This window comes from Ranitomeya imitator, chromosome 2 (genome assembly GCF_032444005.1).
Source record: "Ranitomeya imitator isolate aRanImi1 chromosome 2, aRanImi1.pri, whole genome shotgun sequence".
In the NCBI taxonomy this organism is placed as follows: domain Eukaryota; kingdom Metazoa; phylum Chordata; class Amphibia; order Anura; family Dendrobatidae; genus Ranitomeya; species Ranitomeya imitator.
In genome coordinates this window covers 190598243-190612976 of record NC_091283.1, presented here as the reverse complement: position 1 = coordinate 190612976, position 14734 = coordinate 190598243, and the positions used below count along the sequence as shown (strand labels likewise).

At 46.2% G+C, this 14734-nt stretch overlaps 1 protein-coding gene across 1 annotated transcript in view; it reads left to right on the top strand.

The window, feature by feature from the left end:
- The first annotated feature begins 2129 nt into the window (after nucleotides 1-2129).
- Nucleotides 2130-14734, top strand: part of IRAK1 (interleukin 1 receptor associated kinase 1) — an 85146-nt gene continuing 72541 nt past the window's right edge. Inside the window, exon 1 of the mRNA XM_069748403.1 lies at nucleotides 2130-2367. Within this exon, the coding sequence (XP_069604504.1) occupies nucleotides 2256-2367 (112 nt within the window). The 5' untranslated portion in view covers nucleotides 2130-2255. The remainder of the gene's footprint in view (nucleotides 2368-14734) is intronic.

Here is a 14734-nt window from a genome sequence, read left to right as displayed (position 1 = left end):
GGGGCGGAGTTCCGGCTGCGCATGCGAGGTCGGAAAAAGCGGTCCGTCGGCAGCAAAAAACGTTACATTTAACGTTTTTTTGCTCCCGGCGGTCCGCCACAACACGGCGCAACTGTCGCACGGCAGTTGCGACGTGTGTCAATGCGTCGGTAATGTTACTCTATGGGGCAAAAACACATCCTGCAAACAACTTTGCAAGATACGTTTTTTCCCCTAAACGACGCATTGCGACGTATTCAAAACAACGCCAGTGTGAAAGTAGAAGACACAAAAGAGAATAGTAAAACCAAAAACACTCAGTTTGAAAAAATGTTGCAGTAATCCGCAAGTGCTAGTAAAAGATGTAAAAAACAGGGTATTTGGTTGATACGTTTTTTGCAAAAAATGTATACTAAGCTGCTCTACCAATCTTCACGGTATACCCTTATCAGAGCAGTCCTAACTAATGTATGCAATCCCTATCTGATGTATTTAAAAACCTGATCATCTGTATATAACCTGTGTGAACAGGGTTCAGAGAGGAAAAATCCATGTGTGCATACAGGGTAGAACAGCTTTTGTGCAGATAGCCCAAGAGGAGTGGTGGAACTCCCCAGTCTTGTAGACACAAGAGAACAATTATGGAAACAGGAACACATGGGCTACTTGCACAGTGAACAAGTCTGTATGATCATGTTCACACACCACCAAGAAACCTGAAGACACAAAAGAGAATAGTAAAACCAAAAACACTCAGTTTGAAAAAATGTTGCAGTAATCCGCAAGTGCTAGTAAAAGATGTAAAAAACAGGGTATTTGGTTGATACGTTTTTTGCAAAAAATGTATACTAAGCTGCTCTACCAATCTTCACGGTATACCTTTGCAAGATACGTTTTTTCCCCTAAACGACGCATTGCGACGTATTCAAAACAACGCCAGTGTGAAAGTAGCCTAATCCCCATGGTATCATCACCTAGTAATGCACCCAGGATGACGCTTGCAGAAGGGAACACTACCTTGGACAGGCTGCCACGGAGGACCAGACTTAGGCCGGACCAAAGCAGCGCAAATCTTATTGCTTAACTCTACCCCTTCAACATTATCAATTTTTGATTGAACTTTTCTCTTAGGACTTGTTCACATCTAGCATTTTTTATGCATTTTTTTGTCCATCAGTTTTTTTTTTATAGGGCGGGAAAGAAGAAAACAACATTTTACAGCAGCATCAAAATGATGTAGAATTCTACGGCTATGTGCACACGCTGAGGATTTTGCTGCGGATCTGCAGCAGTTTTCCCTGCGGTGTACAGTACCATGTAAACCTATGGAAAACAAAATCCGCAGTGCACATGCTGCGGAAAAAACATGCGGAAACGCAGCAGTTTATATTCCTCAGCATGTCAATTCTTCGTGCGGATTCCACCTGCTCCTCAATAGGAATCCGCACAGAAAATCAGCGGTAATTCCACGTGCCGTGCAGTTTACCTGCGGATTTACCAAAATCAGTGCGGAAAAATCCGCACACCATTCCGCAGCCTGTGCACATAGCCTAATTTGCATTTTTCTCCCTTGCGCCTGCTGACCGGCCGTGCATTTATTTTTCTAAATATAGCGTGTTCATGTGTTACAGCATTTTATTTTTACCCATGAAGATCATCAAAGATGCACATTTTATAGCAGGATTGCTGATGCTTTTTTCTAGTGTTTGTTTTTGGGTTTTTTTGCAGCAAAAACGATGGCAAAACCTATTTTTTTTCCCCCTAAAGTGGCTTCATCTATCAAAATCTCTATGGGTCCAGCGACGTCGTAAAGATACTGTATGCACATAAGCATATGTTCACACTGAGTCTATTTCATAAGTTTTTGGAGCAGAAACTCCAGGTTTTAGAGGACGATTTAAAGAGTTTATGGTTAGTTTCTGCTTCAAACACTCAAGTGAAGCAGAAAAAAACCCGCACACAAAAACCACCTAAAAAGAGAGCAGAAAACATATATATATATATATATATATATATATATATACAGTATATAGTTAGTGTTTCTTTAAAAGAGAAGCTATGTGTTAGTAATCTACAATCTATAGGTAAGTACAGTCATGTAGGTGCCGCCTCCATCATGGCCGCTGCAGCCCGACATCACGTGACGGCGCAGGCGCGGTGGCGATAATGGTGTTTGGGGAGGGAAGTGATTCGGCCGTGTGGAGCTAGTCATTCGCTGCTCTCCAGCCTCATGCCCGGGGCTGCCCCGCCGGGTGTGTGTGTGTCCGCCGCTCGCCATGGCCGGCTACAACGTAGACGATGTCTTCTTGTACAAGGTCCCGGCCGCGGTCATGTGCAGTTTCTACGAGGTCATGGACTCTCTGGATGACACCGACTGGAAAAAGTTCGGTGAGTTGTGAACAGACGGGACAGACGGCGGCCGCAGCGTCCGGGACCCCACAGCCTGCTCAGGTCCTGTCTGATCGGTGATGATCGTACGTGCGACTACCACCGACGTCACAGCCTGTAGCAGCGATATGCGGACAGTCCTGGGCATCACCCGGGAGTGACCGAGTCTTGTTTTATTAACCCTTGTCTGAGCCATTCAGGACACTGCCGTCCCTGTCCTCCTATGTGGGATCTGGTGCTGACAGTATTGTGCGCACTGTATGGCGGTGTTATTCCCACTGTCTGTGTAAACATGGTAAAACAGCACTGAGGCGCTGTATTAATGTATGGCGGTGTTATAGGAGTGCTGTATTAATGTATGGCGGTATTATATGAGCGCTGTATTATTTAGTGTATGGCGGTATTATATGAGTGCTGTATTATTTAGTGTGACAGTATTATATAAGTGCTGTATTAATGTATGGCGGTATTATATAAGTGCTGTATTAATGTATGGCGGTATTATGAGTGCTGTATTAGTGTATGGCGGTATTATATAAGTGCTGTATTATTTAGTGTATGGCGTATTATATAAGTGCTGTATTAATGTATGGCGGTATTATGAGTGCTGTATTATTTAGTGTATGGCGGTGTTATTTCCACTGCCTATGTAAACATGGTAAAACAGCATTGAGGTGCTGTATTAATGTATGGTGGTATTATATAAGTGCTGTATTATTTAGTGTATGGTGGTGTTATATGAGTGCTATATTTAGTGTATGGTATTATATGAGCGCTGTATTAATGTATGGCGGTATTATATGAGCGCTGTATTTAGTGTATGGCGATATTATATGAGCGCTGTATTATTTAGTGTATGGCGGTATTATATGAGCGCTGTATTATTTAGTGTATGGCGGTATTATATGAGCGCTGTATTATTTAGTGTATGGTGGTATTATATGAGCGCTGTATTATTTAGTGTATGGTGGTATTATATGAGCGCTGTATTATTTAGTGTATGGTGGTATTATATGAGCGCTGTATTATTTAGTGTATGGTGGTATTATATGAGCGCTGTATTATTTAGTGTATGGTGGTATTATATGAGCGCTGTATTATTTAGTGTATGGTGGTATTATATGAGCGCTGTATTATTTAGTGTATGGTGGTATTTTATGAGCGCTGTATTATTTAGTGTATGGTATTTTATGAGCGCTGTATTATTTAGTGTATGGTGGTATTTTATGAGCGCTGTATTATTTAGAAGCTGCTGACCTTCCCCTGACGAAGCCGTTCCTGCAACGGCGATACGCGTTGGCTTCCTCCCCACGCTCGCCCTGCTTTTGCGCCTTTTACCCTTATGTGGGTTTCTTTACAGCGCCTCTCTGTCATGTCTGGCCGGACCTGGGACCTGGATACACTCTCTTTATAGGTGGTAGCTATATTTCGGCACATGGGCATTGCTGCGGATGCACATTTATTACTCTCATATTGTCCTATTTTTCTACCACCACATTATCTGGACCCAGTTGTCTAGGCGCCTCTTTGTTCTTATATGCCACATTGACCTATATGGGTTCTCTCCCTGTCTCTCAGTTGGCAGTATTTGTGCCTATTTGGTAGAGGTGCTAATTATACCCTTTAGGGCTTAGTTATACATATGTTGTGCCTCACGGGACACTGATGAGGTTGCTGTGTCATTTATTGCTATTTAGCAGTGTGATTATTGGCGCCTTTACCTGCTTGTATTGTATTGCTTTGGCGGGTGTACGTGGGGATGTCGGTATAATACCGTTTTAATTGTTTTTATCTGATGTGTCAATAAAAGTTTACCTTGTTATTTATCTGTATTGTGTGGTGTGCAATCCTATGAAGTGGTTCTCTTTTTTCTTTTCTGTATTAGTGTATGGCGGTATTATATGACCGCTGTATTAGTGTATGGCGGTATTATATCACCGCTGTATTATTTAGTGTATGGCGGTATTATATGAGCGCTGTATTATTTAGTGTATGGCGGTATTATATGAGCGCTGTATTATTTAGTGCATGGCGGTTGGGATCGCAGTATTTTATCTCGTTATACTCCCTAAAATCTTTTTTGCTTTTGTGGCTGCTGCCTGACATTGAGTGCTGCTGCTCAGCTTGGGAAAAAATGAGGAATCCAGCTCAACGAGGTAGTGAAAAAACTCTTTTCTTTATTCATTGGAAAAAATATTCAGTAGAGGATAAAAACATCAGCGATTACAAGGAATAAAATGCAAAATCAACGTGTTTCTGGTGATCAAACACCCTCAGTCATGATAGCTAATGAAGCTGCTCAGCTTACTTGTAAGGCCGGGGTCACACTAGACCGTAATACGGCTGAGTGCAATGCGATAAAAAATCGCATTGCACTCGGACCAATGTTACCATATGGGGCAGCTCCCACCAGCCGACTTTTTGTCGGCCGTTTTCCTCGGTCCGAGACAATCGCAGCATGCTGCGATTGTCTCGGACCGAGGAAAACTCTCGGCTCACTCGCACCCATATAAGCCCATGGGTGCGAGTGAGACAGCGCACACCACTCGGATATCATCCGATCATACTAGTACGGCGCATGTCGTGTCTCCTCTATTTGATGTGGGCTCCGGCGCTCAGCCCACATCAAAGCCGGGACATGTGAGCTGTTTTCTACAGCTGACATGTGCCCGCAATAGCGGCGGGTGGAATCGCGATCCACCTGCCGCTGTGAACTGGTTAAATGCCGCTGTCAAACTCTGACAGTGGCATTTAACAAGCGCTTGCGGCCATCGGGCCGGAAATGCGCTCACCGCTAACTCCCATAATGTGATATGGGGTCATCGGTGCGTTGGCATAACAACCAGAGGTCTCCGGGTCGCAGTAATTCAGCTACATAGGAGCGATCTTAGCATCGCTCCTATGTAGCTGAGCCGATTAAGCTATGCCAGCTTCTAGCCTCCCATAGATGCTATTGAAGCATGGCAAAAGTAAAAAAAAAAAAAAAAAAAAAAAGTTTAAAAAAGAAAAATGGAAAAAAATATAAAAAGTTGAAATCGCCCCATTCAAAAAAAAAAAAACCTACACATATTTGGTAACGCCGCTTTCAGAATCGCCCGATCTATCGACGTAGAGAGAAAAAAAATTCAAAACACCAGAATTACCGTATTTACGGCGTATAAGACGACCTTTTTAACCCCTGAAAATCTTCTTAAAAGTTGGGGGTCGTCTTGTACGCCGGGTGCAGACCAGTATATGGTGGGTGTATATGGTGGGTGGGGGGGGAGAGTGGTCCCGATGACGAAGAGGGGGCATCTCACAGGAAAGAGTGAGTGGAGTATCTCCCTATTACCTCATTGTAGCTGCAGCGTGGGGTCTCTGTGCTGGGAGCGGCGGTGGCTGTTCCTCTTTGTGCCGCGCGGGTGCTGTGCTGTGGGGTGGTGGCTCCTCTTCGTGCAGCGTCAGGGCTCTGTGCTGTGGGGCAGGGGCTCGGTGCTGTGGGGCGGCATGTCTTCGTGCAGAGTCGGGGCTCCTCCGGCATTTCCCAATTCCTCAAAGCCCGGAGGCCCCCGGCAGCTCCATTGCTGCGATGCGGTGGCCTCCGGGAAAATGGCCGCTGGGGGCGGCGCATGCTCAGATTCAGATCTCATCCCGAGATTACGGGAGACCTTTTAGCATTTGGTGAACTTAGCAAAAAAGCCAAACAAAAAACAAGTGTGGGATTTCACTTTATTTGCAATTTCACCACATGGAATTTTTGTTCCCGTTTTCTAATACATGACATGGTAAAACCAATGATGTCGTTCAAAAGTACAACTCGTCCCGCAAAAAGTAAGCCCTCACATGGCCACATTGACGGAAAAATAAAAAAGTTATGGCTCTGGGAAGAAGGGGAGCGAAAAATGAAAACATCTGTTTTATTTCTTTTGTGGCATTGATGTATTTATAAAATTTTGGGGAATTTATTTTAATGTCCCTGGCAATAACTTTGCAGCTTGAAACTTTTGTACTGTCTTATTTATCCATAATGTTTTTTTTTGTTGTTTTTTTTTTCCTTTACGTTTTGTTATCAGAAGGTGAAAGTTTAGATTCTAGTAGTATTTCATTTAAACATTCCCCATTTATGTTCGGTATCCCCAATTACTATTACATGGTTCCAGTCTATACAATTATGCTTTTTGCCTTAATTTGTTGAAATCTGCTTTCCTAAAGTTCCAGATTTTGGCATTTCCCCTTTTGAATGTTTGATTGAAAATTACATTAAAACTTAGGCTAAGTTCACACTGCGTTATTGCAGTCCGTTCATCACATCCGTTAAACGGACTGCACTAACACAAGTGCCGACGTTTGCACAGCGCTAGCAGTGATGGACCCGGAAACGCTGCAGCCCGCGTCTCGGGTCCGTCACTCAGTTGCGGCACATCGCTAGCCATTGAAAGTAATGGCGGCGTTAACGGAGTACGTTACACCGCGGTGTAACATAGTCCGTTAAACTTGTCACACTAATGCAGTGTGAACCCAGCCTTACCATATTATGGTCACTGCTTCCCTAAAGGTACCTTCACACATAACGATATTGTTAACGATATCGTTGCTATTTGTGACGTAGCAACGATATCGTTAATGAAATCGTTATGTGTGACAGCGACCAACGATCAGGCCCCTGCTGGGAGATCGTTGGTCGCTGAATAAAGTCCAGAACTTTATTTTCCCTTCCCCCATGACGGCACACCTGAGAGAGGGGATCCGCCCAGCCAGGACAGGAAACCCTACTGAAAATAAAAGGGCAGTACCTCTCCCTCGCTTCAGTTGGGTTTCCTGTCCTGACAGGGACCCTCTTACTGAACACGGCGGTTCACTTACCCAGGTCCCGTCCCTGCGTGGAAGAACAGGCAGCGCCTGTGCGTCGGGTTCGGGGGTCTGGAAGCGCCGTCCGCAGGTCCTCCGGGTCTCTGCGTCCGAGCGGGCGTTGAGCAGCATGGTCAGAGGGCTGTGTTCCCTTCCATGGCTGCCACGCCGCCCTCCCCTCTCTGCCGGCGTCTAGGTGCGGTGGCCGCTTCCGGGTCGCTCGCCTGACGTCACGCGCAAGGCACGCTGGGAATGGGCGTGCCCGCGTGACGTCGGGGGCGGGCGCCGGATCCAAGATGGCGGCGCCCATGATGAGAACGCCGGCCGGTGAAAGGGAACTCCGGCGGCACGGCAGAGAGTGGGAGGGGGTTAATTTGGGCACCGAAGGAGGCGGGGAGTGCAGTGGTCCCCCCATAAAAGGGGGTTAGACCACAGAAGACGCGCTCATGTCCATAAACTTCACCATGGAAGTAGGACAACAGGAGCAGCAGCAGCAGCCGCCTTCACAGCAGCAGCAGCAGCAAATGGAGCTCTCACCAGATGCCTTGCCGAGCCACCAGCATACCAAGAGCAGCCACTCAAGTGGTAGGAACAGCAGTCGCTCTGTCCGGCAGGATTCGTCGGCGTCCAGGAGGGACGCTTCACGTGCATCTGTCCAGCCTCAAAAATCGGTACCCTTGATTGTCGGTGGTGGTGAGTGATCTACGTGAATGTAACCCTTATGGTAACAGGGTCCATTTTTGTCTGTTTTGATCACTAGGGGTCCAGGAAAGCGGTTGGTAAAACAAAGAACCGAGAGTGTGCCCTTTGTAGAAACCCGCTTGCAGTTCAGTGGCAGAAGGATCTCTGTGCTGACTGCATTACGAAAACCATACAAGAAGAGACCCCTAATTTTGCCACTAGCCTAAAAGCCATAATACAGGCTGAAATAAAAGACTCCTTAAAATTGGCCCTTAGCGAACCAAGAAGGAGAAGCCGTAAGGCGTCCACAGACTCAGATGCCTCTCAGAGACAGGGGAGTCATAAAACATCCCGGTCTCCCTCTACCTCCTCGGCCTCTGTCCAGTCTTCAGATTCCTCCTCGGACAGTGATTCAGGAGGTCGTCCATGTTTCCCAACTGAGGACGTAGATAAACTGGTCAAAGCAGTTAGATCTGCAATGGGGCTTAAAGAGGAGAAAACACCTAGGTCACTAGAAGATGTCATGTTTGGTGGCCTAGAAGAGAAAAGGAAACGCACGTTTCCAGTTAATGCAAAAATAAAAGCATTAATTGATAAAGAGTGGAAAAAGCCCGAAAAAATGGGTTCCTTGCCCTCTTCATCCAAAAGGAGATATCCTTTTGAGGATAAAGACTCTGAGTCCTGGGAGAAAATCCCTAAGATTGACTGGGCAGTAGCCAAATGTTTAAAAAAATCATCCCTTCCGTTAGAGGACTCTGGTGTTCTCAAAGACCCGCTTGATAAAAAAGTAGATAGTTTCCTGAGACACATCTGGGAAGCCTCAGCGGGGGGCCTTAAGCCGGCGATTGCGGGAACATGTACGGCCCGTGCCCTAATGGTCTGGCTACATCAGGTAGAAGATCAACTGAAAAACAAAGTACCCAGAACTGACATCCTTGCAAATATTTCTTTGCTACAAGGAGCAGCAGCTTTTTTGGCAGACTCTTCTGCGGATTCCGCAAGACTAACAGCTAGAGCCGCGGGTTTGTCCAACGCGGCAAGAAGAGCCCTCTGGCTCAAAGGTTGCCCGGGGGATTTGCCATCTAAACACAAACTGTGTTCTATCCCATGTGACGGCCAACTTCTCTTCGGTAAAAAACTTGAAGACATCCTGGAACATGCAGGAGATAAGAAGAAAGGTTTTCCCAACATCCCTAAAGATCCTAAAAAACCTTTTTTTCGGAGGAGAAGATATAATAGAGGTCGCCCCCCAGGGGAGAGGAAAAATTGGGACTTTAGAGATAAAAGAGGATCGGGCTATATGTTTAAAGGGCCCTCCACATCGGCAAAAAAATCCCCCCAATGACATTACGCCAGAAGTGGGAGGAAGACTCTCCCTCTTCTTTCCGGCCTGGGTAAATATCTCCCCCAGTATCTGGGTCACGAACATCATCAGAGACGGCCTAAAAATAAAATTCGTCTGTCCTCCCAGACGAAACTTCATAATAACTCCCCGACGGAAGTCTCAGCAGGAACAATCTGCCCTAGAAACCGAGATCTTGGGACTTGTCCACAAAAAGGTTCTTCAGGAGGTCCCGGTTCAGGAAGAAGGAGAGGGGTTTTACTCCCCCCTCTTCTTGATCCAAAAACCGGATGGTTCTTGGAGAACTATTATAAATCTAAGAAAGCTCAACCAATCCATAGAGAACTACACTTTCAAGATGGAGTCTATAAACACGACCATAAAACTTCTCTTCCAGCACTGCTTCATGGCAGTAATAGACTTAAAGGATGCTTACTACCATATACCAATACATCAGGAATATCGGAAATACTTGAGGGTAGCTCTCTATATTCAAAATCAGGTAAAGCATTTTCAATATACAGCTCTTCCATTCGGCCTGTCTACAGCCCCCAGAGTTTTCACCAAAGTGATGGTGGAAGTGATGTCATACCTCCGGTCCCGGGATGTAGTAATTGTCCCATATCTGGACGATTTCCTGGTAATAGGGAGGTCAGAGTCCCACTGCACTCATCAAATATCAGTGGTAACATCAACTCTAATGGAGCTGGGTTGGATAATAAACATCCCCAAATCCAGACTACTGCCAGTAAAAATACAGTCCTTCCTGGGGTTAATACTGGACTCCGAGCGTCAGCTCTGCCTCCTTCCACAAAACAAAGTGGACAAGATAATAAACCTGACCAGTACAGCAATACGTCAACCCGCAATGACTCTCAGAAAGGCGATGTCCCTTCTAGGCTCATTAACATCGTGTATACCGGCAGTAGAATGGGCACAATTCCACCTAAGACAACTACAGTGGCAAGTTCTCTCAGCTCAAAGACTGTTAAGAGGGCATTTAGAAGGAAATCTATGTCTCTCCCTGAGCGTAAGGGATTCCCTAGCTTGGTGGACTGTAGAACACCACCTGACAAAGGAGGTCCGGTGGAAAAATCCGGTCATAGACATCATCACGACCGACGCAAGCGGTACAGGTTGGGGAGCTCATCTGAGATCTCACTCTGTACAAGGTACCTGGTCCATAAGAGAAAAAAAATGGATCAAACGAAAAAGAGCTATGGGCAGTGGAGAAAGCCCTAAGACATTTTCTCCCTTTACTCCAGGGTCGCCATACTCGAATCCTAACAGACAATCGAGCAGTGGTGGCGTATGTCAATCATCAGGGAGGAACGAGGTCCAAAGGCCTCATGAATGCGTCAAAACTCCTCTTCCAACTGGCGGAACAACACCTGTTATCTCTGTCGGCACTACACATCAGGGGCATAGAAAACACTCAAGCAGACTTCCTGAGTCGCAGAGGCTTAAGACAGGGGGTATGGTCCTTAAACCCCCAGATATTTCAGCAAATAGTCCAAGCCTGGGGCTCACCAGAAATAGACTTGTTTGCCAATTCTCACAACAAAAAAGTCAGAAAATTCTGCTCCTTGAATCCAAGAGAACATCCCTTCGCAGTAGATGCCCTACTAATACCTTGGAAGTTTTCTTTGGCCTACGCATTCCCCCCGATAGTGATGATCCCAGCTGTGATCCGGAAGATCAGAGAGGATCAGGCGAGGATTATCCTCATAGCTCCATTTTGGCCAAGGAGACCATGGTTCTCCCTTCTAAGACAGATGTCGTTAACAGATCCATGGATTTTGCCAGAAATTCCGGACCTACTAACCCAGGGCCCAGTAACCCACTCTCAGGTGAAGGGCTTCAATCTGGCAGCCTGGAATTTGAGAGGGCGTTACTAAGTCGCCATGGATTCTCACCAGGTTTAATCTCCACCCTGTTGAAAAGCAGAAAACCCATAACTTCTAGAATCTATGGTAGGACATGGAAAAAATTTCTTGACTTCCTGGGTGAACCATTGGGGGAGGTGGCTCCAGTGGGTCCTATCCTAGAATTTCTGCAAGCAGGATTACATCTTGGGTTAGCAACCAGCACCCTTAAAGTTCAGGTTTCAGCCTTGGGGGCCCTGTATAACTGTAATCTTGCCTCAAATAGATGGGTTTCACGATTCATAAAATCTTGCAGTAGATCTCGGCCGGTCGTTATCCCAAAAATCCCTCCTTGGGATCTAAATTTGGTCTTAGAAGCTCTAACTAAACACCCGTTCGAGCCCTTACAGGAGTTATCACCTAAATTACTTACCCTTAAAACAGTTCTTCTAGTAGCCCTAACATCGGCACGTAGGGTAAGTGATTTGCAAGCCCTGTCAATATCCCCTCCTTATACTCAGGTTTTTGATGACAGGATCGTTCTAAGACCGGACCCGGCTTATCTCCCCAAGGTGGTTCAAAAGTTCCATAGGAGTCAAGAGATTACCTTACAATCTTTTTGTAGTAATCCCAAAAATCCAGGGGAACAAAAGTTCCACATGCTAGATGTGAGAAGATCTATGTTACAGTACATATCTATGACTAGTCAGTGGAGGAAAGACCAAACCCTATTCATAGCCTTTCAGGGTAGCAAAAGAGGGTGTGGGGTAGCTAAAAGTACTATTGCTAGATGGATTAGGGAGGCCATTAGTTTATCCTACTCTGCGGGTGGCACTCCGGTTCCTGAAGGCATCAAGGCTCACTCTACCAGAGCCATGGCTACCTCCTGGGCGGAAAAGGCTGAGGTATCAATTGATCAAATTTGCAAGGCCGCTACCTGGTCCTCACCCTCAACTTTTTTCAAGCACTACCGGCTAGACCTTTCCTCCTCTGCTGACCTAACCTTTGGTAGAAGGGTACTCCAAGCGGTGGTCCCTCCCTAAGGTTTCATTCTACAAAAGTCTCTCAGGTGTGCCGTCATGGGGGAAGGGAAAACACCAGGGTTACTTACTGGTAACAGGTTTTTCCGGAACCCATGACGGCACCTGTATATTCCCCCCCTTTATCACCCTTTCGGTGTGCACTATTGTTTTGGGTGCTTTTTTTAGTTAATATGATGTGGTGTTGGATTGCCATGTGTACTAACCAGGGGGGCCTCTCATGCTCTGAAAACCAACTGAAGCGAGGGAGAGGTACCGCCCTTTTATTTTCAGTAGGGTTTCCTGTCCTGGCTGGGCGGATCCCCTCTCTCAGGTGTGCCGTCATGGGTTCCGGAAAAACCTGTTACCAGTAAGTAACCCTGGTGTTTCGTCGCTGGACTCCCTGGAGACATCGCTGGATCGGCGTGTGTGACACCGATCCAGCGATGTCTTCACTGGTAACCAGGGTAAACATCGGGTAACTAAGCGCAGGGCCGCGCTTAGTAACCCGATGTTTACCCTGGTTACCATGCTAAAAGTAAAAAAAAACCAAACACTAGATACTTACCTAACGCTGTCTGTCCTCCAGCGCTGTGCTCTGCACTCCTGCTGTACTGGCTGTGAGCCGGAAAGCAGAGCGGTGATGTCACCGCTCTGCTTTCCGGCTCACAGCCAGTACAGGAGGAGAGCAGAGAAGCAGAGCGCAGCGCTGGAGGACAGACAGCGGTAGGTAAGTATCTAGTGTTTGTTTTTTTTTACTTTTAGCATGGTAACCAGGGTAAACATCGGGTTACTAAGCGCGGCCCTGCGCTTAGTTACCCGATGTTTACCCTGGTTACCGGCATCGTTGGTCGCTGGAGAGCTGTCTGTGCGACAGCTCTCCAGCGACCAAACAGCGACGGATCGTTGTCGGTATCGCTGCAGCGTCGCTTAATGTGAAGGGGCCATAATGTTCCCAGACCTGTAGATCTGAAATTGTATCTGATCTAATTGGCAGAACCAGATCCAGTAGATTACCTCCCATGGTCGGTTCATCTCCCAGCGGAGAGAGGTAATTGTCCTGAATTGTGGATAAGAACTTGCAGGTTTTTGCACGATTCTATGTCCCACTGAATGTCTGGATAGTTAACATCTCCCATAATTAGGACCCTATTATTATTATTTGCTGCCTTTTTAATTTTGTGCAGCATTTCATCCTCTACCTGCTCAGCTGTATTAGGAGGCTTGTAGCAAACTCCAATTATCCTCTTTCCATTATTGCCATCCCCATGTACATTTGCCCACACTGACTCTACATTGTCGCAGCTGCCCCCAGTGTCATCAGTGAGCACAGATCTTACGTTGGATTTAGTGATGATGCACACCCTTCCAACTTTTTTCTTTCCTAAATGTAATGTAGCCCTCTGTTTGTCATCCAGCCAGGTTTCTGTAATCATATTCTGTGACTGGCATAAGAGTCTCCAGTTCATTCATTTTGTTTGCAAGGCTTCTTGCATTTGCCAGTAGACAAATATTTCTATTAAAGGGAACCTGTCACCTGAATTTGGCGGGACCAGTTTTGGGTCATATGGGTGGAGTTTTCGGGTGTTTGATTCACCCTTTCCTTACCCGCTGGCTGCATGCTGGCTGCAATATTGGATTGAAGTTCATTCTCTGTCCTCTGTAGTACACGCCTGCGCAAGGCAAGATTGCCTTGCGCAGGCGTGTACTACGGAGGACATAGAATGAACTTCAATCCAATATTGCAGCCAGCATGCAGCCAGCGGGTAAGGAAAGGGTGAATCAAACACCCGAAAACTCCGCCCATATGACCCAAAACTGGTCCCGCCAAATTCAGGTGACAGGTTCCCTTTAAGAACAAAAATCCCAAATGCATATACTTTCTCACCCTGTCTACGCTATCTATCCCCTTCTTTGCACATCTAAAAAGATCCTAGTTTAGAATGTCCTCCATCTATCTGACCATTTTTTCCCTAACACAGCTGCCCCCTCCCCATTGAGGTGCAGCCCGTCCCTACCATAGAGCCTGTAGTCGACAAAGAAGTCGGCCGAGTTCTCCATGAACCCAAACCCTTCCTTCCTGCACCAATTTCTAAGCCAAGTATTTATCTCCCTAAGCTACCGCTATCTAGTGATGCTAGTGGCAGCGGCAGTATTTCTGAAAACTCCACCTTGGGGGTCCGGCCTTCAGGTCCTCTCCTTGTTTCCTGTAATAATTTTTTAAAGGAAACCTGTCGGCAGGATTGTGCACAGTAACCTACCGACAGCGTCAGGTTGGCGCCGTTATACTGATTAAAATGGTACCTGGGTTGATGAACTCTGTCTTGTGGTTTTATCTTTACTTTCAGTTTTGTGTTAATGACATGCTCATGCCTTGGGGCGGCCTGTGGGGGGTCTTCATGTGGTGCTCTGCTTAGGTATTCATAATGCAGACTGCTGACGAGTCACTGACCTGCCCTCTAGTTTACATAATGAATATTATATATACATAATAATAATAAACTTTCTGCAGCCAGGCACCAGCCGTGGCACCTGCGCTGCAGCATAATTGCATATTTACTGTGTATATCTACTATATAATTGTCTAAGGGTCACTTCCGTCTGTCCTGTCTGTCTGTCTGTCACGAATATTC